The sequence below is a fragment of the Bombyx mori genome, chromosome 1 (assembly GCF_030269925.1).
Source record: "Bombyx mori chromosome 1, ASM3026992v2".
In the NCBI taxonomy this organism is placed as follows: Eukaryota; Metazoa; Arthropoda; class Insecta; order Lepidoptera; family Bombycidae; genus Bombyx; species Bombyx mori.
Genome location: NC_085107.1, coordinates 4,122,522 through 4,148,379, shown reverse-complemented (window position 1 = coordinate 4,148,379; position 25,858 = coordinate 4,122,522). Strand labels below are relative to the sequence as shown.

At 36.6% G+C, this 25,858-nt stretch overlaps 1 protein-coding gene across 8 annotated transcripts in view; it reads right to left on the bottom strand.

The window, feature by feature from the left end:
- Positions 1 to 25,858, bottom strand: part of LOC101744871 (disco-interacting protein 2) — a 147,955-nt gene that overhangs the window by 89,149 nt on the left and 32,948 nt on the right. For 5 of the 8 annotated variants that reach the window (XM_038013695.2, XM_062677131.1, XM_038013700.2 and 2 more), the window contains exon 2: positions 18,886 to 18,963. In XM_038013695.2, coding sequence (XP_037869623.1) covers positions 18,886 to 18,963 — 78 coding nt within the window. Of the gene's footprint in view, positions 1 to 8,612; positions 8,745 to 18,885; positions 18,964 to 25,858 lie in introns of all 8 variants that reach the window. The other 3 variants (XM_038013678.2, XM_038013685.2, XM_038013688.2) reach the window with 1 other exon arrangement.

Sequence of the window (25,858 nt, the reverse complement as noted above, 5' to 3'; positions counted from 1 at the left end):
AAGCCGTCATAGATCTAACACTAAGACGAAATCACCCATAATTACCACAGTGCAAACTACATCAACGTGCGCTACTAAAACTACTAAAAGCAATAACGTAATAATATTTTTTCCAATCATCACAAACAACAAATTTTCAACAAAATTTCAAAAATAAATTTCAACTGCAAAATATTTTCGAATTCTCTTCTTTAAAAATCGAGTCATGCCGACAAGTGACTAAATGTTTTACAAAAAAAAAAAAAAACAGGCCTCCGTAAAAAAATATATTATTATATATAAAAACTTCGAACTTGGTGTTACTACGTGACTCAATCGCAAACAAAGTCAAAAGAGACCTCCGTTGGTAGCTGCCATGTGTAAGGTGTACATACTCGTATGTATTGATGTCGATGTATTATTGCATTGTGTTATGATGTTATTATAAGAAAATATAGGTAAAATATTGGTTTAACCAGTGATTTTCTTATTTGCTTGAATTATTTTTTAGTAGGTTTTTTTTCGTAATTACTGATGAAAGGGCGAATTCTGAGTCGGCACAACCTTCGCCCATTAGGTCTGGCCGTACATCGACGAAAAAACAGCAAGAGGGTTAGCAAAGAAATACAATAATAGAACATAAACCAGCTATTTTTACAATTATTTTATGTCGATCTGTTTGTTCCTTCGCGTATATCTTCAAAACCACTGCACGGATTTTCGTGAAGTTTTCAACGGGTCAACAGATATTAAATTGATACAGGATTTTTTAATTGAAGTCGAATTAAGCAGTTTTTTTTTTTAATTTAACTGGATTTTTAACTCAAATAATATTACAATTACGAACGTTACGTTTTGACGCCGAAAAACATGTATGTTTTGGACTTCGGGAAAAAATAAGATACTTTTCATCTCACTGTTGAGCACAGGTCACCGCCCGCTCTGTGTAAAACGTCCATGCAGGCAAAACTGCGGCCAGGATGCTATTATGCAATTTAATTGAGACTTTGAATACGTCAAACCTGAATACAATTTTCAAGCTAGTAAAAGACTGCGGTCTGGCTAATGTGTATCTTAGTCAGATATCGGTTATTGTAAGGCAAATAAAGCAACGAACCCTAACAAAGACTATTAAGGATAAAAAGTATTCATAATGAAGAGTTACCTCCTGGGGAAAATATCATGTTTCGAGTTTATTTTCTTATTTAATAGGCTACGTCTTTGTTATGTCTTACAAGGCTATCTCACTGAAACGGTTTCATTTATTTTGCTTTAGTTCGTTTTGTTATGTATGTGCTCTGTAAACTTAATAGTTATTAATTAACCTTCAAACGAGTAGGTACATTAGTTCAATTAGTATTATTCGGGATTCCCATAATTTTTCGCTGCATTCGTTGAAAATTAAAGTTATTTGAACAAGACAACTGGGAAGGTTGCCATTATTAAAGTAAGCCTCGCATCGAGGATGTCGCCTATATAGCGCCGCCCGACTGTCGCCTTCCCATTTCGGAACTAAATTTTAGGTCTGGTGACACGCCGCCACCGTAGAAACCAGTTGTTGTGGTCTATTTCCTGTTTCTCGGTCGGTCATATAAAATTGGCTACTTATTTGCTATTTATAACATATTTCATAACTGGTGCTCTAAGATTTTGCGATAATGATGTTAGGTTATAAAATGTGATGAGAAAATTACACCACGTTTTATAGAACAAGCTGCGTTTACAACAACGATTAAAAGTAACTATCCATTGTATGATGTATACTGGAACCTTTGAGTATTTTATGACGTCTTATGGGTATTTCGATCTACGCTGAACGTAACAGACGCAAAAAAATGCAGCAGACACTATAACGCGTACTAGAACTGATGAACTGTACATATCATATTCGTATATAACGCATTCGATGACTATTGCATCCTTGGCCCTAAGCACGTCATTACGGATCATTTCGACCCATTAACGGTGCTTTTAGGTACTTCAAGCACCGGTCACCGTCCTCGCCTAACCCGTAGCTTGTGAAGAAGGGCTCGACGAGTAAATTGACTCATAGACACAGCCCACTGAGCTTCTCGTCGGATCTTCTTAGTGGGTCGCGTTTCCGATCCGGTGGTAGATTCTGCTAAGCACTGCCCTTGCTAGAGCCAGTGTTAGCGACACTCCGGTTTGGGCCCCGTTGCAGCCTCATTCGCAACGCGTTTATTGACCGTACCCTCCCCGTTAAATAATACAGTGACAGTTCTGTCGACATCGTGGGTATTAAAAAAAATGTTATGTTTAGCTTGTTCCCTTTCCTAATTATTCTAGTGACCTCGAGGTTTTAAGTCCAGTCATAAGTACAGTCTGTCAGCGTATGCCGCACACGCATACACGCATCGGCTCCTGCCAAATAACCTCATGAGCTGCTATCGATCGGTATAATATGTAGCTTAATAGTCGGCACCGAGGGTGACTAATAAGATAAGTTATAGTCACCCTCAACTTTGCAGTGGACAGAGGCCTTAGACGTCTAAAGTTCTGAGCGTCGCCCAGGATCTAATATTGTTTGGATGCTTTAAATTAACGCCCCTTTTTTTACTGTCTACAGTCTGTGGAGAATGACAGTTAGAACTTTATGTGAAACACACTAAATATGTTAAAGAAAAACGTAAACATGTTACAACCGCATACCGTGCAGATTTTTATTCAACATTCTTGTGCGGGGAAAACTTTTGCAGTCATGACACACGTAATTTTCTTTTATTAATGGAATTAATTTGTTTACATAGCTTATTTATTTTATTATTTTCCAGGTATAATGATATATTTATTATCTACTCATTTTCTCGGTTTTGGTAGTGAATTAAATTTATTTTTTATACATGCATTAATTAGCATATAAATAGCTGGGAAGAGAGAGAGAAAGAGAGAGAGAGAGAGAGAGAGAGCATTAATTCGGAGCGTTTCATGTTTGTGTGATCGAAGGTCGTAATTCGTAGGATGCCCGACAGAATCGTGAGAACAAGTACAGTAATTGATCGTTAACACTGACAGAACGCTACTTCTTACTACAAGCTCTCAGCGTTATTCGTACGAACAACACGCGAGTGAAGACATTCAACAATTAGACTAAGCGTGTTTAGATAAACACTAAATTACTCAATAACGTAGAACATTTGCGTGGCACCTCGTTTCTATGGTGAAGTTGGAAGGCTCGCGTGATTCAACGTGCAGCTTCGCGCCTCGATCCGCGCGGGTATTTTCACGTCACTACGCTATACAGGCGGCCACAAAAACAGCATAAACATTATTTTCATTACGATATTTTCATTTACAGTTACGGGACAAAAAAAGGATTGTTTTATAAAAGTAATTTTCTATTCCTCGCAGACACGATACCGCAATTTTATCACAAACACTTCATAGCAATATAAGGCACGTATATATCTACTAGAGCAAGATCTCGTAATCGTTACTCCCTATTTTGGAGGAACTGAAAGTTTTTGCACGCTCGTCCCCAACACAGGTGGCAACATTTACTTTTTAGAATTGATGCTACCTGTCGCCTGTTCTTTGGTAAATTTAAAATTTATTCACAATACTAAACCTATACATGATGTATTACGACATAATTTTCATATAACAATCTTAACAATGTAAACTATTAAAATGAACTGTTCTTACGTGAGACAAAGTTTTATCTGAAGACATAAAATGCTCTCGTTTCTAAGATAATAACGTAAAGTTCAATTAAAATCAAAGTTAGGATAGTCTAATTGATAAAATGACGATATTTAGATAAAATTATGTGAGAACTCAATTATATGTATTTGTAATTTATTTAGGTTAGAAAACTAATAATATTTTTTTAAGCCTCACCTACAGCTATGTTTCGCGTGAATTTATAAGAAGAAGTAAATATAATAATAGAATTAGCGAGTTTTCTGGCCCGCGGCCTTAACACCGTGCTTACAACGTCAGCGTATACATCAATCACGCGAAATACACGCTGACCCCAATTCTTATTATACGATACTTTGAAAAAAGAAACAACGCTTCGCCGGAGACGATCTCGTACATGCACACAATTTTTTTTTATTTTTTTTTTTTTTATTAATCTGACAAGTGAATAGGCAGTACATGTCAGAATAATACATCTATATATTAATACGTGAAGCAAAAACTTTGTATCCCTTTTTACGAAAATTGCGCGGATGGAGGAGTATGAAATTTTGCACACTTATAGAGAATATAGAGAAGAAGTGCACAATGCTAATATATTTTTTTAATAATGCATAAAAGATACATTAAATCAATAAAGAAAACATTACACACACTACATACCATGTATTTGACGCACACACGCATGCATACTATTTATTGTCAAACTTTTGTTCTTGGCGTCTGTTGTCAAATTGAGAATAGATTAAATATTGTTTGTCTTTGTTAATATTTTTATAGTGTAGTCTTGGCGAAATTTGTGATTATAGATGTATAAAAGACAATCATAATAGTGTACAAACTTACAATTCCAATTAATTCTAGTCGAATTTCGACTACTGCGGGACCTCTATTTCCAATAACAATCCATTCTACTCGTAGTTTAAATGCCATTATAAAAAAAGGTATACTATAGTCTTAGGGAACCTGAGATTGGGGTTGGAACAGAATAAATTGGTATCACAAATATTAGTATTGCTTTACAAAGGCACAATCTTAGTTAGGTACATAATAAAATGAATACACGAAAGAGAAATCCGTACGGAATGAGTCAGTATTGATCACGGATTTACGAACGTGTTGCAAAAACCCTTTTTTAATGACCACTTTTATTATAATTGTATAAGTTTTATTTGTTTTTATTTATTTAATGATTATAAAAATACATTAGACAAGTTTTGATTTAATTTCTATGAACGACAATGAAGCTACTCGTTGATGACCGCATTATTATCATTATATATATATATATTTTAATTAAATACATAAATGCACGTAATAATTAAATAAGATTGCACGTACAGTCGCTCTAACATTTAGAAATAGCTACACATTCGAGAATTTAAAGGTTTGTTTTACTCTACGCAATTTACATATTATAATATTCATTATCATTCCGCCATGTTTATTTCAAAGAATGAAGCTCATAATTTTCTCAACTAAACAAACGCCGCGAACTAACCGCCGTCCTTGGTTAAAAAGGTTAAACAGTTGATAATTAAGTAGTGGGGCTCTAGCATTTTTAACGAGTCTATTCCGGCTCCAGATGGTGGCGCTTTTAAAAGGCATTCGCTGTAATTTCTTGAGTCGCCCGCATCCACAGTTCTCGTGACCTATTTGCGAGATACTTTCTTAGTGAAACAAAAACCACATTGGAAAAATGCCCAGACTATACAATGGTGCTTTCCATTTTAAATCAAAATCATAATTAAGTGCTCTTGGCGTAAATTGCCCTTTTTTACCATTAAACAATTAGAAGAAAAGTTCCGAGATATAACTATAGCTTACCTATTTTCGAGAAATAAATCGATCAATAAATTGTTAGTGTGGTATTTGCAGTATAGTATATTTTCAAACGTCCTTCTTCCTCAAAATAGGTCGTGTGTTGATTCCGAACCTATTCGTTTAGTTACTCTCTCAGCAAAAACTATATATGAAAGCTTGGTAAAACTTTTAGTATATTTTACAAGCGCATAAATCTTTCAAGGGCTTTACATAATTTATTAATCAAACAAGAAAATTAACATTACCGATCTCATGCTCATACTTTTAAAAATCATTACGAGACCGATTTATTACTGTATTATGCATTAAATATTTTCATCGTTTGAACGTTCGAATCGGAATTTCTTCATTGTAACTAGCCCCTTTGTTTAAACGACTTTAGAGCAACGAACAAAAAACATACAACCAGTTATGCTTAAAACAAACTTACAGTACCAATTCCGTTTCGCGATCCCCAAGATAACCAGTTCTAAATACTAGAAAGCGCTTCACAAGTCACAGCGATTAATTAAAGTCGCTGTTTCAATTTCGAACGCAGCGCATACTAATTCTCAATCACGCTCTGTGTGTTTAACACGAGAAAGAATGACGTCGTTAGCACACGATGCGCGGCACTATAATCTCTGTCGTATATAGGCCGCCACAAGTCCGTCTAAAAAAGTCATGATGTACCTACCTAACACCGGGCCGCTTTGTAAAGTGGTATTTCGTAACGTAACGTAGATGCGCTTTGACCGGGAAATTGCTTTTTTTTGTAACGCTAATGGCGAGGGAGATACGCCGTTTTCGACGTTACGTATTATTTATTGCTTTATCTCGGATATCAAATCACAGTTGGGAGGCGCGCTCCGTATTACATACATGTACCGAGCACATTTCGTTCTGGTTACGACCGTAGTTTTACGATAGAAAAAATATATATTAAACATGTATAATATGTTTATATTTCATTTTAAGTATGTATATAAGAATTTGTTCTCGGGCACTAGTCAATTTATAATTCATTTAAATTTATAAGTCAATTAAAACAATTGGGATGGTTCGAGTGAAGCTTTCGAATTTCAAATATTCCAATACTCCAAAGTCAAAAGTTTACTATCCGAGGCATTACAGCCGACGTCGATAGGATCTTGGAGAGACTTCAAGATATCGTTAATAAGTGCATTGTTTAATGCTTATCTTGCAGAGGAGACAATGCGAAAAGGGACATCGTTGACTTCTTGTTTTGTTATTTTTTTTAAATTGTTGTAGTCACATTGTTGTGTCCCGGGAAGACTTGAACAGGCTATTTAAGTAATGAAACGGTAAGATCGCAAGTACATGAATGTTGGAAAAATAATATTTTTTTGTTCTCTCAATAAATGGCTTTAATAATTCTTAAACAAACTCTTACCTTAAATTAGTGAAGCAATTAGTGAAGAATTTCCATTATTACATTTTAATAATATTTCGCTTTGAACATGACTTGGAATTCCAACAACCGTTTTGTAGTTCATAAACGTGTACGCTTGAATTTACATTTCAAATAATTGTCAGACGTGCGGTTTCTGACACAGTGAGAAGCATTTACAGTATATATTCCCGAGTGCGAGCCACCATTTTCATTCCAGAACATTCGAGGTACCTGCGAGGTTTCACATATTGCTTGCACGGTACCAATTATTATAGAAAATGTTAGGATTTAAACCACAGAACATGCACAGAGCTCTGCGGTTCAAGCTTCACAGAAGCGTTCATTCGAGTGGAATACGTGAGAGATACATAGAGAACGTTATACGGGTTCATTATTAATTCAACTTTGAATTTATATGACTGTTTCTCTCAATACAATGCAATAACAAATAAACTTTCATTCAATTTCAAGACAAGTCGTGTGCGTATTAGCGTAGATAAAATGCGTAGTTTTTTCACATATATCTAGCACTTTACAAAGCGAATTAGAGCGAGATATTAAATGTCTTAAAAAGGTCAAAGGAAAGAACATTGATGTATAAAACGTCTATACTAATGTATAAAAATTGTAGAATATAAAATAGACTAGTGGTCCCGCAGTAGTCGAAATTCGACTAATTAATTGAAATTATAATTTTGAACATTATTAAGGTTCTATTGTCAAATACTAATAATACTTCTATAATCACAGATTTCGCCAAAACTACACTATAGACAAATAATATTAAAGATAAACAATATTAAACTATTCTGAATTTGACCACAGACTTTAGGCAATAACAAAGTTTGACAATAAACAAATAGATGCATGCGTGTGTGTGTCAAGTACATGGTAGAGTGTGTAATGGTTTCTTTATTGATCTAATGTACTTTTAAGCTTTATTAAAAAAAAAATTGCATTGTGCACTGCTTCTCTATATTCTCTATAAGTGTGGGAAATTTCATACTCCTCCGTCCGCGCAATTTTCGTAAAAAGGGGTACAAAGTTTTTGCTTCACGGATTAATATATAGATAAGTAGTAGTAATGCAGCCTTTCCCAAAGTGGGCGATAACGCCCCCTTGTGGGCGCTGCAAGCTTAAAGAGGGCGGTAAGAGACCCAGAAAAATAGAGGCGTTGTGTAGAGACTTGGGAGGCGATTTGTAATTTCATTTAGGAGGACTCTTAGACTCCGACTAAGCTCTCGATAGAGTGGTTTTTAAGCAGGTAAAAAAATCGGGGTACTAAAAAATAATTTATTCTCAAAGTGGGCAGTAGCCAAACAATCGTCCTCGCCGAAAATTTTCAAGTTCAGATTAAAATCGCACTATCTTGCACAATAATATGGCTCCTACGATATAATTACTTGCATATTTTTAGTATTTATTTGTATTTAATCGTATGTAAGTCTATCTTATATTGTATTTATTTTTCACATGTGTATATAAGTATATATTTTTATGTAACTTTATTAAGATATAGCACCATCTAGTTTGTTTATTCCTCTCCCTGCAAGGTTGCCTGGAAGAGATCGCTTTTAGCGATAAGGCCGCCAATTTATGTCACCGTCTATTATTTGTTTTTTAAGCTTACTCTGTACATATGGTGTTAAATAAAGAGTTATATTATTATTATTAGACAAAATAAGTTTGGGATCCCCTGTATTAATGTGTAAAGTGTAGGCAGCTACCAAATGAGGCAAGTTTTTTCAATCGATACCTGAGTGGTATCTCTTCTCATTGTGCGTGACGCGACGATGTGTGCGTCGATTCCTGGTGTGCTGCCGACTGCTGGCGGCGTCGCCGCGCGGTCCTCGCGGGAACTGGCTGCTCGCCGGCTCCACTACACATTCTATACACGGCGTCACATTATTTTAAGCAGTCGACACTAAACTAAAACCGTTCTCTTTTGACCACATAAAGATTCAACCTATATAAATTCAAAATAAGAATATTAACGGCCGAAAATAGTAATTGAAATCATTCCATTGCAACAGTAAAATGTTGGGTCAAATGTCATATTAAAACATCATTGTATTAGCCAGTACAAAAAGCAAAAAAAAAAGAACTAAATAAAAAAAACAAAGTGTGCTAATTTCTTTTTTTAATGATAAATTTGTATGTGATAGTGGAAGCCCGCTTTAAAAAAGTTCCGTATTTTGGTTTCCTAATTTAAAACAGATAAAATTACAAAAACATATACAATATTACTTCCGCATTCAAAAAACACGAATAAAAGCCTCTCGTTGAATACTGAATTTTGTTAATGTAAATATCATCTGGTTATTATTAAATTTCGCGCAACAAAATCTGGTTTAATTTAAGGTTGATATAAACATTTTATCATGCAGAATAATAGCCATATATTGGCACCCGAGTGATAATGAATAAACAAAGCCGGAGTACGCAGTACAAAAGATACGAGGGCGAAAAATAAGTTGACGAGTCGTACCCACTGGAGAGCTTCATTGGAGCGTGCTAGAGGATCCCTTTGCACAAAGACCTTTCGAGATGTTATAAAAACAGAATATTTAGTATGTATATATTCTGTACAGTGTAAAAGAACAAACCGTTAGTTCAGTGAATATGCAACTGTGACGATCCTGTAGGATAAAATCAGCTTGAAGTGTGCTAGAACTACCGAGTGCCAACAATATTTGTTAATATAAAAAAAAATTGACATGGCATAATGAATTCATTATTTTAATTCGCTCGATACTCTTCTCGTCATAATAAACCTTTTTCAGTTGACATGTTATGGAACACCCTGTGTATGTTTTTGTGTGTGTGTTTTATGATATTTGTAGATTGATGAGCATACCCCCTCCCCTTGATGGTGACTGGTCACGGTCCCTCATGGACCTGAGCAATGCCAGGAGCAAAATCATGTACAGCCTACCATAGTACTGTTCTCCAACCTTGTTTGAAAAAGGAGACGACATGCGCTCAAGAAACACCGCAGAGAGGGGGAAGTAACGCACGCGCAGAAGAAATATATATAGTATAAAGATTATCCTTCACACAATATATGATAATAATATTGTAATAGTAAAATATGAGCCGGTGCCCAGTACTGTCAGTGATGATCTAATCGTTTGTTTTTATCACATGCGTTCAGCATTGTAGCCATAGCCTCTCGCACATCGATACAAAGGGAAGCTAGACCGTTTTTGTTGCGGCACTGCAAAATAATATTCTCGGTTCGAAGTACCGTTACTATGTTTTAACACGAGTTATGCCCGCAGTTCCATGCGGACAGTGATAACTCGTTCTATTGATTTTTTAATCAATAACAATTATTTTTCTTGTCAAGATTTTTTTGTTCAATTTAAAATTGATCCAATACTTAATGTTAGTCGAAGTTTTGACATTTTTAAAATTCATTCAGAAATTGCGGAGATTAGCGTGCAGATACGCACAGAGAAACAATTAAAAATTATTTTACAATTTTATTTTTTTATAATGACTGACTGCTATATACATATATTATACTTTACTAAACAAGTCACTCACGTACAACACGCTCATATTTTTCACTTCTGTTACAATTCTATAATGGTACAAATAGGCAATAAAAAATTAAAAATAATAACTATCTTTACTGGATCTCAATAATGCTATACCAAATATATATTTTAGGCTTCGACTGACAATGCACAAAACGTTCTCTTTATAATAATTAAAACAGTTTATGAGCACAACAGTACACACACGTTCGCTTGAAAGTTATTGTTTAGCATTTGAGCCCTGGTTTTTGGAATACGTGCGTTTATCATACAAACAATACGAGTGTTCTACTAACTTGCTTTTGTCAACAAAAGCGAAGTGCGCTCTTGTAATGTGAGAAGATATTTTATGTTAGTATTGCGTGATATTTTCGGTTTTCAATATTAAAGAGCTAACGTCAAAAATACATAATTTTTTTTAATTAATGTTCTATATCCTTTGCTGTTCGGTGCACAATTTAAAACATCTTATCTATATTTATCTTATTTATTAACCTGCAATCGCTAAGATCACACGTGAACGTACTTTATTCCATTTACATATTATTATGACTTTTATAAAATATAAAAGCATAGTGAGACTTACAAGTCCTGGACAAGCTTGTTTAAAATATGCTATAGAATAATCTTTCTGCATATTTAGGTGTGCAACGATCTTGGTGCGGTGTTACGCATTGCGCGGGTTATCAAACGAGTTCGATGACCCTTCGTCGTGATAAGGGCAGTTAGGACAGTTATCAAGTGGCGCAATGCAGGCTCAAAAACTCCCGGCCTGAGGTAGGTAATCGATATTAACGTAGCAGGAGAGACTCGCGAACTTCACTAGTAGGTACGCTACATTATTGTTTGTTTAACATGTAGTAAATCAGTTTTGATTATTTATATTGATGTGCCGTTAATTTTCATTTTAGTCATTCTATTATAATTGTTTTGGAAAATCTAAGCAGCACTTTTTGGGTACCTCGTAAATTGAAAACCGGCCAGCAAATCAGCAAAGGGATAATGTTGATTAGCGATCGCCCAAAACACCTCATCTCGGATCTCGGATCTCGATGCTTTTAGGTACCCTAAGCACCGGTCATCGTTTTTATCGAAACCGTCGCTTGCGACGAAGGGCTCGGCGAGTAAATTAACCGACAGACACAGCTCACTGAGTTTCTCGCCGGATCTTCTCAGTGGGTCGCGTTTCCGATCCGGTGACAGATTCTGCGAAGCACGGTTCTTGCTAGGGTTCGTGTTAGCAACAACATCGTCAGGTTTGAGCCCCTGAGCTCACCTACTAGCCCGGCGACGCTGACATGGTCTATCTAGCCATCGGCTTAATTAGAACACAAAAAAAGTTGATTAGCGACGCGATGGGCTTTATAGTAAAAAAAATAGTGTAAATAATTTAACCGATGACACTCGTCAATGCGCGCGTACAAAAATACAAAATATGCTGACAACAAAATGGAAAATAATTTGTGAGTGCTAGATTAAAAAAATATACATTAAAAAATTGCACAAACTAAAACAGGGCAATCGCCACTAATAAAAAAATATAGAGTTGATAAACAGAAGAGAAATTTGTACTTGAATGTTTTGATAATTCGTTTTAAAGACAATGGTGATAATGGGAACCATGTAAACAAATTTAACAAAAAACCAAAAAAAAAACTCGATACTTTGCTGCTGATGACCAGACGAAGGAAGCTGATAAATCTTTGGAATCTTTTTTCCATTATCCTTTTACTCAAAGTTTAGTTATTATACCTAATATATACAGTGTGCGAATATATCAAATTTATTAAAAGGCAACGACTTTACGAAATTGGGCAAAAAATTTTTATGGAAACAAATAGGGCATTATTATAGAGATCTTTTGCTCAGAACAATGAAGGTCATTGAGTACTGGTCACACGCCCGTTTAACTTGCTAATTAAACATATTTTTACGGACACAAAAGCTTAGGTTCAATACTTAGTAATGAGCTCAATTGTTTAGGAATTGTTTATTATTAAAAATCTTAATTGATAAATCTCGTCTATTTAGCTGCTTGCTTGAGGTAGCTCGTTCTACATTAATCAAAAGATTACAAAGAGTGTTTTGTTTTGCAATGACCAATGCTTTACTGCATGACCATTTGCAGCATTTAAAATTGATATTCCAATCTTAGCCGAGTATTTTTCTTTTTAATATTGTTAAAACTTTTATATCCTGTTCATTAAGCTATGATGCGAAACGATATTTTTTTCACTATACAAAAACGGTTCAGTCTGAGAGCAACTAACGCGATAAAGAATAAAATATGTGATAACGCTCTTTTAATCTCGCGAACGAAACGATAAAACCGACACCAAACTATTTCATTCTATCACCTCATTAAAATTGTGGTATAAATAACTCGTAATTAATGGTTTTATCGTGCAATTATCGTGTTATTCTGATGTGCTAACAAATCGAGCTTTTCTTCGAAAGTTTGTTATTAGTTTTCATGTACTAATCTTTCAGGAATAATACTTTTTTTTTTATAGACCTTGTAGGCAGACGAGCATACGGCCCACCTGATGGTGAGTGGTTACCGTCACCCATGAACTTCAGCAATGCCAGGGGCAGAGCCAAGCCGCTGCCTACCACTTAATACTCTCCACAAGCCTCTTTTAAAGAAGGACATGTCATAGCGCTCGGGAAACACCGTGGAGGGGAGCTCATTCCATAGCCGGATGGTACGTGGCAAAAAAGACCTCTGGAAACTCACTGTCGATGAACGCAGCGGTTCCAGATAATATAGATGAAAAACAAAACAATACAAAATTACTTTTAGTTTCAAATGTCTAAAGAGCATTAAATCGAGAGTCAATGCTGAGATATGAACGAATATGGAATAATTGAACCCACTCAAGGACTTCCGGCCGACAAGCCCAAGATTTGTGCTACGACCGTTTAGCCCCAATATAATTTGAACGTAGTACCTTGTCTGCTGTTACTAACTAATTCAAATCAAAGTCATCTCCAAGAGATATTTGTTGGTTTAATAGTGTTTTCCTATTATTCACTATTTTCGAAATTCTAGAAAGTGTTTGAAATATTTATTTTAGGTTTTTTTTAAATGAATATGATACGATTCGGAAAACTTTATTCAATGGAATTTGTTTTGATTAGATTAGACTTCATCAGAAAAACTGCACATTAGTTTTGTGAATACAATATAGAATATGAGTCTTCTTTTCATTGGCATTGTTGGAAATAATTCTAATATTCGTAAAATGCAATAATACCAAATAGGCCCAAACTTGATAAGTAGTATTGATAATATTGTAAGCAGTTCATCTCTTCTAGTATTTTTTATGCCTTTCCAGTTTCACCAGGACAGATGGGCAAGCAAAGACTCAGCCAGAAGGGGTTGGATTTGCTTACAGCTGCCCGAGCGCCTCCGAAGGAGACCAAACAACTCAAGAGCAACTGTTTCGCGAATGACTCTACTACCGAATCGGAATCACGACCCGCTGAGAAGATCCGATGAGAAACTCAGCGAGTTGATGCATGGGTTAGGCTGCAAGTCGACCTATTTGTCGAGTTCGACGAGTACGGTTACCGGGGTCCTTAAGCTTGCTCCTAATGTTAGAGCTGAAGGCGTCTATTGCAAAGGTTATTGGATCTGATGGATCCGTAAGAATGTGGCTTCTAGTATTTATGAATGAACACCACAAAATTCTAGAGCTGTACAAACATCAACTGAATCACAACACTGAGTGAATCGCCGTTATATTTTCTCTCGAAAAACACAGTATGTTCGCACGCAACGTAACAAATAGAGATAATGGTATAATAGGCGGGCTTGCATTGTGCCTAATGTATTGTTTGAAAAAATATACAGTAAGCAGTTTAGACTTTAGTGAAATGCGACACAATCACGCCTCACGGTACAGTGAACATGCGCGTCTCTTAATTAATCTTTTCATTTAACTAATTTCTCTTATTGAATTAATTAGTATAGACTTCGAATTTTCGAATATTCCGTTTAGTTATGTGGAATTATTTGCATTTGTTTGTTTAGATTTCCTTCGGTTTCGCTGCGCACTCGAGCACTTCGGTTATATTGCTTGGAGAACACCGGATAGCTTAGAGAGACTATTCGTGACGGGGAAGATCGTGGGAAAGAAACCGCGCGTTCCGACAAAGTGATTCGACCAAATCCGCACCACACGAGAGATCCCATTCCACGACGCCCTTCATGCGGCCAATGATCGGAGGCGCTGGCGGGACATTATAAGGAGTAAAATCATGTCGAAGTATAATGGTCACGACCCTCAGCAGTGAGGAAACGACGCGAGGAGGAGGTTTAGATTTAAATGTTTGTAATTATTTCAACTACATAGGTGAATTACGGATGGAGCCCGCTCGACGCTCCGCTCATGGCCGCCCGCATCCGGTGCACTCAACCGTGCAGAGCGAAGCCCGTCACTCACTGTCGCTTCAACGGGCAACTTCGCTGCGGAGTACCAAACGTTTTCTCTCTATATCAATAGCCAATTTATGTGCACATGCCCATATAGTAATTAGCGCGTCCATTAGGAATCCGATAGGGCGCATGGGCGTGATGTTTTACGTCATCGAATGCGCCCACTTTATTTATCAAGTATTATTTCATTGGCGTTTCGTTTTGTGCCTTCGCAGAATTAAATTTTCGCTTCGGCAGCTCTTGTGTACGTTACGAAATGTGGAAAACCATCGAATTCATTTGTAATTCGTATTCTTATGAATTTCTCAATTTATCGATTACCGAGCGGCCAATATTTTATTATCTGTGATAAAGCATCATATAAAACTATTCTACATCAAAACAATAATTGAAACTAGTAAATTTAATTTCATGATTGTGAGTTAACAAGTTACGAGTCTAAATAAATAGGCTACCTTAAAAATGCAGTCGACAGTCGAAAGGAAAGGAGATCCAGAGATTACTGAAGTCCTAGGTCTGCTTGAATAGGGTACATAAAAGGCTTAGGGGGCATTGTGTTTATAGTAGGATTCACGAAGAATGGAATACTAACGATAATGTCATTTGTGTTTTGAATATTGCTTCACCATTTTGCATGTTAACAAAGACTCAAAAATATAATGGTTTTTTTTTTATTTGTGCATGGTATCCTAAATTTCGCTATCGTTTATTATTTTTACATTCATAGGAATACAACTGAAGTGAAAATAAATCAGATTGGTAGTTGGATGCTTTAGTTCAAAAGGGTAAAATGAAATTAAAAAAACAGAAAGTTAATGACAACTCCTTTATTATTTACTTTACCAGAGTTTTGTTTTTATTATTTAATTAATTTGTATAAGTACATAAATAACAAGGAACAGTTTTGAATGAGAAAACGAGCATACATAATATGTTTGCGGCATATAATAAAATTATACTCATCAAACAAAGCAAAATTGATTTCTGCGTAATTGTGAAAAATTTGGTTGGATATAGGTATTATACATGTACTCACTTTGAAATATTCAAAGGCCAAAAGAAATTAAAGACTGCTTCGAAGAAAAAACTGGTTCTAATTTAATTAATACTTCGATCTCATGCCTCAAAATTGTCAATAGGATTCACGTTATGACCCTCTTTATAGGGTTCTTTTTATGTTTGAGGGATTACTGGTGGCCCGGAGGCCTTTTCAGTTTCACAAGGACAGGTGGGCGAGCAAAGGTTCAACCAGGAGTTCTTGGGTCCTTAGCGGGCATATCATTTTTATTTCAACGCTACTAAAAAATATTAAATTATAAAATTAAACTGATTAATTGCTCGTTTAAGCTTATTTTTTGTGAGCATGTGTGTGTCTATCAGCGGCCGTTGTCTTATCCGACCGCGACGGAGCAACACAAAGCCGTCGTCGCCCAAAACATGTCCTCGTCGACGAGCGAACTAGCCCATAGACACAACCCACTATAGTGGGTTTAGGTTATAGGTTTCTCGCCGGATCTTCTTAGTGGGTCGCGATTCTGATCCAGCGGTAGATTCTGCGAAGCACTGCTCTTGCTAAGGGCTAGTGTTAGTAAATTCTTTCAGGTTACCCCATGAATTCACCTACCCGTCGGGGCGTAGCTAGAATTGCCTTTTAGGCTACCAGTGAATAGGTGGAAAAAGCAGCCGTTGTTAAAACCTTTTTTAAATGTTATTTTTAATGCAAATAAATAGTTTCTGTAGTTTTTGTTGCCTTGTGTAGATTGTAATATCTTAATAACGAAAAAGGTAATTCAAAAGTTATTCAGGCACAAACTTGTTTTGCGTCACAATTGTGTTGTTTTCAATTTCAAATATTGTTTTTTATTCGTAAAACATTTCATATAAACGTTTAAGGCTTTCGTAGAAATATATTTTTAAAATAACGACTATGTATATACATTTTTAAAATACACGAGAGGCTTTTATTATATAAGATAGAGAAGACAGGGGAGTTTCGGTCGTGATTCAATTGCCGCCTCGGCCAAACCGTGTTACAGAATATCGATATTAACGAGATAAGGAACGAGTCGATCGTGCAAACTCGTCCTAATCTCGTTCGACGCTGGATCACGAACCGTGGAAACTGATGGTTCGACGGCGGATAAACCGGTTCCGATATTACTTTAGGTTATCATTCAAACGTTTGGCGGACTAGCTTGCTTTTTAAAAACTTATGTTTCCTTGAATTTCTCTTTCGTTTTGAGAAACAACTTTTTTTATATATTTTAATACATATAGGTGTCTCCTTCACCTGATTCGTATCCAGGAAGGATGCTGGAGATATGTGCCCTACAATCGTGAGCCTAAACTGTTTTGGTATCCGTCCAGCTTATCAATCGTGATCCTTACACTCAGTGTGCTACAATCACACAATCACACAAATCAGTGATAAAATCAAAATTCGTTTACTTAAAAAAAGAACATAGCAGAGAAAAAAAAATACTTTCATATTTTCTACAAACAAAAAAAAAATGTGAATTCAGAAGAAACGTTGTTTGTATAAGTTATTACGAGATTTACTTTACTGTTTGCCGGAGTCGAAACGAAACTGCGCCTGATAATAGAGGCGTCACGTTTCACCTCGGAGCCAAGGTTTTAATGGAAACCGCTTTTTATTAAACAAAAATTGCAACAAAAGCTAAGCTACAGTGTGAGATACAAGTGCCATTCTCGTTATGATGCTCCGGTGATAAAGTGTGGTTGTTGTGCGTGTGTCTACAAATTAAACCGATACAATTAAAACAAAGAACTAAAAAAAAAAAAAAACAAATAAAAAAGTGATCCCCGTTCTCGGACCGCCGCTGACGAATATTACGTATTTCATGAAGTCGTCGGATAACCATTTTAGCTTTTGAATTTTTATCTCAGTCTACACTTCAATATACAAATCATTTGTACGGGTCTGCGTAAAGAAACCTTTGTATAAATATTTAATAGCTGCAAAGATCTTTATATGGAATATCAAAAGGATTCTAACTGTACAAACCTGATTCAAAAGCGAAGTTCTATTCAACGACCTCACGATAATTTAAATACGAATTACATTTAACAAGAAACACCGAATATACTTAGCAACCCTAAAACATAGGCGGCGTTGACCAGTTTGAGGGGTTTGACCCTAAATATAGCAAAACTGGTTTTGAGTAGCCATCAACAGCTCTGCTTTATTTTTCCCTCCGCAAAATATGTAAAAGGGTTGCGTAAAAAGTATTTAAACATTTCAACTAAATTCGTCCGCGGCGCCGTATCCAAAGAGTTCACTACTCAGCTGCCGGTGGTTGCTGGACAAAGTGAGCACGTTTATGTTAGTCGCGTTTTTATGTAGGCCAAGAGTGAAGGTCGTCCTCATTATTTTATAATTTAAACTGCTGAACCGATACATAATTATAGCTCTGACTAAAACACATTGCTTCGGCAAAAAACTCGTCATATAAAAAAACATTACGTAAATGCGTGAAAGTTATCATTGACAACTCGAATTGAATGCGGTTTTGAAATAACTGATTTTCGCATTTAACGCTTTGATTTTTTGTGCTTTTTTAGATATCGTCAGCCCTAGTCGAAAGCCCTGGAACGAGTTCAATGACACCTTATATTGAATACATAAGATTTGCAGGTTCCAGATTCTAGATGGCCTCACCATTTAACCCTTGTTTGTCGAATCGGGGCGCGCTCCTATCGCGATTGTCCAGCAGCCATCGGCTGCGATCAATTGACACTTGACCCCCGCAACGCTTCTGGCGCGACCTTGGACTGATAAGTAACCGGGACCTATTAGATTCACGCGTCACCTAAATTCAGGACCAAGCACCTATTCCAGAATCATTAAAATCGCAATCTATTCACAAAATAAGCAAACGCGAAAATAATAATCGTAAATTACTAGTTCGATACGTCAGTGATTCCAGAATAGGTTTCCCTGGGTGGCCGTTTTACTTGATTAGTCAGGCAACGGTGTTAGCAGCAATTTTGATATTTATGTTAAGTACAAATAGAGTCGAACTTACCCTGCGGCTGTTGCTGAGAAATGAACGGTGTTAAGAGGCGCGTTCGCTTTTTCTCATACCCCTTCTGTGTGATGTCACCTGAAATCAATCATTTACATCGGTTAGAGTTCTGATCATTTATTTCCGACGGTTACCAAATAAACAAATATTCTTATTTATTCGATTTACTCGAAACGCGGTATCAAAATATTCGTATAATACTTGGAGTTATCGAATAATAACAGGACATTTCAACCGTAACAGTAAAGTTACTTTAACGAGCCTCCGGTATGTATTCATATACTGAATGACAACACGTTTTGAACTCAGCAACAACTATAATGTACTACATCGTAATGTACTACAATGTAATTATACTACATCGAGCTGATGCCTAAATGTATTACTATATTAAATATACGCTAACAAGAACCAAACTCAAGATCAAAGTGATAAATTAGTGCCGAAAAAATATAGGAAACAAAACTATGGCCTTGCCACGAGTTTATCACAATTCTCATTTACTTACAATGAAACATTAAAAATTGTATAGTTTTACATTACGCGAGAATTGTAACGACTTTTTTTAATTATTTATCTCTAAGAGTATCGGTCGACACGAACATCTCGGTAATGAGCCGGGTAACGCAAATACAATGTCCTTCTTCATACTTACGTCGTTATTTTAAAATAGTTAAATTCGGCCAAGCTTCGCGGTGTCTATGGCTAAACATATTAAATACACATGGTTAAAGAAACGACTCAAGCGCAACATATCTTTATTAGTATGAACTACGATAGTAAACCTCACTGAAGTAAGTATGAGTACCAAGTCTCAACCCTATTGATGGTTTTACGTGCCTAACTCTCTCCCTCATTCCTACTTTGAGTACGGACGGTAGGATGTGTAGCAAGCCCGTAGCGTCTCCTATCCCTATCCTACCTGTTTCTGGCGAAAAGCGAGACTAAGTTTAAATTTGGACATTGGCATTTACATGGTGGTGTATTATACTCATTTCCTCTGGAAACTCTTATCCCAAGTAGACTTCTGCAACTTCATGATCGCCCGTAACACTTAGTAATCTCAATGTTAAATTAATCGTCTACACATTCCATAGAACCGTCTATAGTGAGATATTTTGATAATAATCGCATTCATAAAATTAAGTATTTAAAAAACTGATTTTATTTTTATTAAATGTTTTGCAAACAACACTTTTTCTTGATTTGAACGCAACATTTATAATACAAATAGTGTCGCACAAAATATTTTCAAAAGATTCTATTAAAAAAATCCCGTAACACTATTATTAGATCAATATGATATTATCGATTGTGGAGTGCCACGACTGTTTGGTTGAATATCTAATCTATATATTAATACGTGAAGCAAAAACTTTGTACCCCTTTTTACGAAAATTGCGCGGACGGAGGAGTATGACATTTCCCACACTTATAGAGAATATAGAGAAGGAGTGCACAATGTTAATTTTTTTTTTAAATAATGCATAAAAGATACTTTAAAACAATAAAGAAAACATTACACACACTACCATGTATTTGACACTACACATACATAAAAATATACTTTTTGTTTACTGTCAATTGGGAAACTTTTGTTATTGTTTAAAGTCTGTGGTCGAACTGAAAATAGATTAATATTGTTTGTCTTTAATATTATTGATCTATAGTGCAGTTATGGCGAATACTGTGATTATATTATCGAATTATAATAGTGTTTGACAATAGAACCATAATAATGTTTAAACTTATAATTGCAATAACTATAGTCGGATTTCGATTACTGCGGGGCCACTAGTTCAATATTAAAGTGCTTTGATAATTGTTTGAAATGTACTGAACGTGATATGTCAAAAATAGAGGCAGTGGACAAGCAAAATGCAACACCATAGCAGTACATTTTTCCGAAAGGGATTATAGTACGAAATAGACTAACAGACTAGATCTTAGCAGTTCAATTGATTCGATTATCGAGCACAAGATGTCAGATGTACATATGTTGTGTGCGTAGGTTAAACGTAGGCGTTGAGGGAATAATTGAAATTGTCGTGTGTCATGATAGTCTGAAAATTATGCTGTCATGAGTAAAACACATTTAGGGTTTTCTCATGTTTTTTTTACTTTACAATTTCCATAGCGTTTTTAATAAAATATTTATTTGTAACATAAATACTGGATAGAAAGTTTGATCTCGATCATTAACACACAGTACTCGAACAAATAATCCGACTAAACAAGGTTTAATTTATAATTAATCATTTTTAAATATCAGATGATTACGATCAACATTTAAACTCTAATATGAAGAAATAAAACCTTAAGACTTCGCCGAAAAATAAACTCTATGCTAGATATATTCAAACTATCTACTAAACTTAATAAATCAACGCGAGATTTTATCGTAAAAGTTTTTTAACATGTCTACAACTCGTGAAAATCTAATAAAACGCCATCGGGTGTTGTGTTGAAAGGCGATATTAGGACCAGAGCAAGGTAGGTACAAACATGGAAATAATGAAAACATGTTACGTAGAAAAAAGGCAATTCGACGAACACGAAAAAAAAAGAGAAATATCTCTCTATAAATCGATATTGTTTATGTGTGGATACTGAAATAGTGAATAACGTTTGATGTTCACTGATTTTGCGTGGTAGTGACAATGTTAGAAGAATGTCCGTAGCCCAATAATGGTACCTGCTCGTATCAAGCTTTAAAGCAATATTAACATGCACGATTCATTGGTAACGAAGAATAACAAAAGTGAACAAGCGAAAAAAAATACAGATTAGTGTGTATGCAAATATGAGGAATATACCACCGCGGCGTTCTCTTTTCGGACCTGAGAGATTATTTTGGTACTAAGTAAAAAGAATACAGCCAAAACCTAAGCTAATCTTAGATTGAATTCAGTAGTATTCAGTGAAGATATTGGGTTTTTCGAAATTCAGTATAAAAAATATTTCCAATACTACTTGATATTGAGCTATCATTTATTAAAATTTTATTTATCACAAAACAATCCAAATTATCAAGAAAGAAATTGCCGCGGCGACAAGTGTCTCATATAATGTCCGACTTTACCCCTCTTACGCGGGCGTGTTGTGAGCAAGTACGGGTGAGTACCGCCATGACTATTTCTGTCGAAGTCGTGTGCTCCAGTTTGCGTGATAAGACAACCGCAATTACAATACAATTGATTTCAAACTCCGTTCTTAGGATGGACAGTGGCATTCACGTAACAATATGGTTTACTGTATCCCTTTTACTGTAACTAAAATAAAACCGAAAATTTTTACCCTAATAATCCATCCCGCACATACCGCATGTTAAAATTAACTCCCAATCACCATTCACTAATTTAAAGTGAAATCAGAACACTATTACATTAAATGTTGATAGAAAAGCATTTCGTAAATATAGAAACGAGTTGATAAGTTCAGACAAACCCGTGGGTGTAAAGGACAGTGAAAATCTGTTATACATTATGATGCAAATGGCAGGTGACTGCGTTAGCACTAATGGATGCTAAAATGATGTAGGTGTTGTTGGAAAATGTCAATGGAAACACTTCATTTTACTATAATAGCGCTAGACACAATAACCCTTTATATCTGAAAACGGGATTGGTGGGTTGAATTAAAATATCGCACATGTATGTTTTATGTACGCCCTACATTTTTTTTTCTTTAGTAATATATTAAACTACCGCAACTATGAATAAAATTTAAGCGGGTCTTAATATCTTGGACTAGTGTGTACCTTGTGTGGCCCAGTAAATTCTTAGCAACCAAAGTGCGCAATTTGAAAAATTCTGGATATATTATGCGCGACGATATATATAGATAAATATTTATCTAGACTCAAAGATTTACGTCAATAAAACAACAAGAGCATACCCGCTTTCATTTCAGCACGCCAGTGTCCGGAGTGAAACTAGCCTTGATGTTACCAAGCTCTGACAAAGGGTGACAGTAACAGAAGAATAAGACATAAAAAACGTTCTGCTTGTATTTGTGCAACTAAAGTTGATGATGCTTTAACCAATAAGTATACGGCCTCTTATAAATAATTCGTAAAGTTAAAATATTAGGAGGCGAAATTTATTATCTTATATATAAAATTCTCATGTCACAATGTTAGTTACCACACTCCTCTGAAACGGTTTGACCGATTTTTATGAAATTTTATATGCATGTTTAGTAGGTCTGAGAATCGGCTACTATCTATTTTTCATACCCCTAAGTGATAAGGGTTGTCCACCCCTAACATTTATTTTTATTTTTGGACATATATTTTTTGTTATAATGAGGTATAACTAGGTATGTGGTTGAATGAGGTTTTGTTATTTTTATACTCCCTAATCGTTCACAGCGCTACATGCCTCTTTCACTCATTTGCCACATCCTTACACACTTACAATAAGTTACTTTTTTTTCTACACTAGAAATTCCCTAGAAATCTTATATATGGCAAAACAACGTTTGCCGGGTCAGCTAGTTATAATATAAAATATTAAATGTAACGTCGCAACTGTTCTCAAAAAACCAATTAATATAGTTATTGTGACATTTGTACATTTCCGTGAAGATAAAGACCCTGAAGTTAAATTATACATTTAGGTAAGTAATTTTTCCACCCAGAACGCTTTGATCGGTCGATTGAAATTTCAACCGCGGGCGATTATAGTAAATAATATAATTAAAAACAGACATTTCTTTTCAAACACATTAGACAGAATAAGTTTAGTGGAATATTTTTTGAGCTGCTGTTAGTGACATCTGAACACAAACAAAGTTTCAACGGACACTTGCCTATATACGATAAATACTTGAAAGCTCTTTGTAGGAGTCAATCAGACTTCACAAGATCGGGATTCACAAAGGGATATTGTTTTTTTGAATAAGTAAGTTTTTTATTTGTGTCTTTAACAAATTTATTCTATTTATTCATTTCATTTATTAATTTTTTTTTTATAACAACTAAGTGGCAAACGAGCTAGACGGGTCACCTGATGGTAAGTGATTCATCGCCGCCCACGGTCACCAGCGTTTACGCCAGTGCGTTGCCTACCCTTCAGGTAAGAATATGCTCTTTTATTGAATAACCCAATGTCGCAGTTGTTGGGGAAGACCTGTGATGGCAACGAATTCCAGAGATTTACTGTGCGTGGCAGAAAACTGTTTTTAAAACGCATTGTAGTGCAACGCCAACCATCCAGATGGTGCGGATGATAGTTCCGGCGAGACGATCGGTTGCGAAAATCAGCGGCTTCTATTCAATTGAACAACTCCTCGGAAGACTCCCCATTGTAAATTCTGTAAAGTATGCATAGGGAAGATAGATCCCTACGCCGTGCCAAAGGATCTAACCGATCGGCAAGTTCAGGATTTTTTTTTTTTTTTTTTTTTTTTTTTTTTTTTTTTTTTTTTTTTTTTTTTTTTTTTTTTTTTTTTTTTTTTTTTTTTTTTTTTATTGCCCTTGTAGGCAGACGAGCATACGGCCCACCTGATGGTGAGTGGTTACCGTCGCCCATGGACTTCAGCAATGCCAGGGGCAGAGCCAAGCCGCTGCCTACCGCTTAATACTCTCCACAAGCCTCGTTTGAAGAAGGACATGTCATAGCGCTCGGGAAACACCGTGGAGGGGAGCTCATTCCATAGCCGGATGGTACGTGGCAAAAAAGACCTCTGGAAACGCACTGTGGATGACCGCAGTGGCTCCAGGTAGTATGGATGAACTCTACTCCGGTGGCGGGCGGTGCGATGGTAAAAACGAGATGCCGGTATCATCTCGAACAATTCCTCAGAGCACTCCCCATGGAACATACGGTACAAAATACAGAGGGAACCGAAGTCCCTCCGCAGACCCAGAGGTTCCAAACGATCCGTGAGACCGGGATTATCGACAATCCGAACGGCCCTCCTCTGTATGGAGTCAAATGGAAGAAGCTGGTATTTGGGAGCCCCGGCCCAGAGATGGGAGCAGTACTCCACGCGAGGCCGGACTTGTGCTTTATAAAGCAAAAGCCTTTGTCCAGGCGTGAAGTACCGCTTCGCTCTGTTGAGGACTCCCAGCATTTTGGACGCCAACTTGGCTTTGCCTTCCAAATGACTCCGAAACTGGACATCGCTCGAAATGTCGACCCCAAGTATCCCAATACTCTCGGAAGGTTGCAGGGATACTCCTTGGAATTGCGGCGCCATGACAAAGGGGTCCTTCTTCGCAGTGAACGCGCAAACTTGTGTCTTTAACGGGTTGAATTGAACCAAGTTCAATTCACCCCATTTGGAGACTCGCCCCAGAGAGTTCTCCACTTCAGACACAAGTTTTGATCGTCTCTCTTGCACCACGCTCCGAGAGAGACTCTGATGGCCGATATATCGCGCATCCCCCGTGCTGTCATCCGCATAGCAATGCATGCCATCAATAGACAGCATGTCATTAATATACAGGATGAAAAGCGTGGGGGAGAGCACCGAACCTTGTGGAACGCCAGCGTTAATGGTCATGGTATCAGAACAGTCACCGTCTACAACGACCGTGATGCTCCGCCCATCCAAAAAGCTAGCGATCCACTTGCAGAGACCCTCGGGGATTCCGTAAGATGGTAGCTTCGACAGAAGTGCCCTATGCCAGACCCTGTCGAAGGCCTTCGCAATATCAAGGCTCACAGCAAGAGCCTCGCCCTTGCTCTCCAAGGCTTCAGCCCACCTGTGAGTAAGGTATACAAGAAGATCGCCAGCTGAGCGACCGTGACGGAAACCGTACTGTCGGTCACTGATCAGCTGGCGATCCTCCAGATACTTCAGGAGTTGTATATTAATTATTCGCTCCATCACCTTGGAAAGCAAGGAAGTTATCGCGATAGGCCTGTAGCTCGATGGGTCCGACCGGTCACCCTTCTTGGGGATAGGGTGGACGTGGGCAGTCTTCCATGAAGACGGAACCCTGTTAGCGCAATAAGAGAGGCGA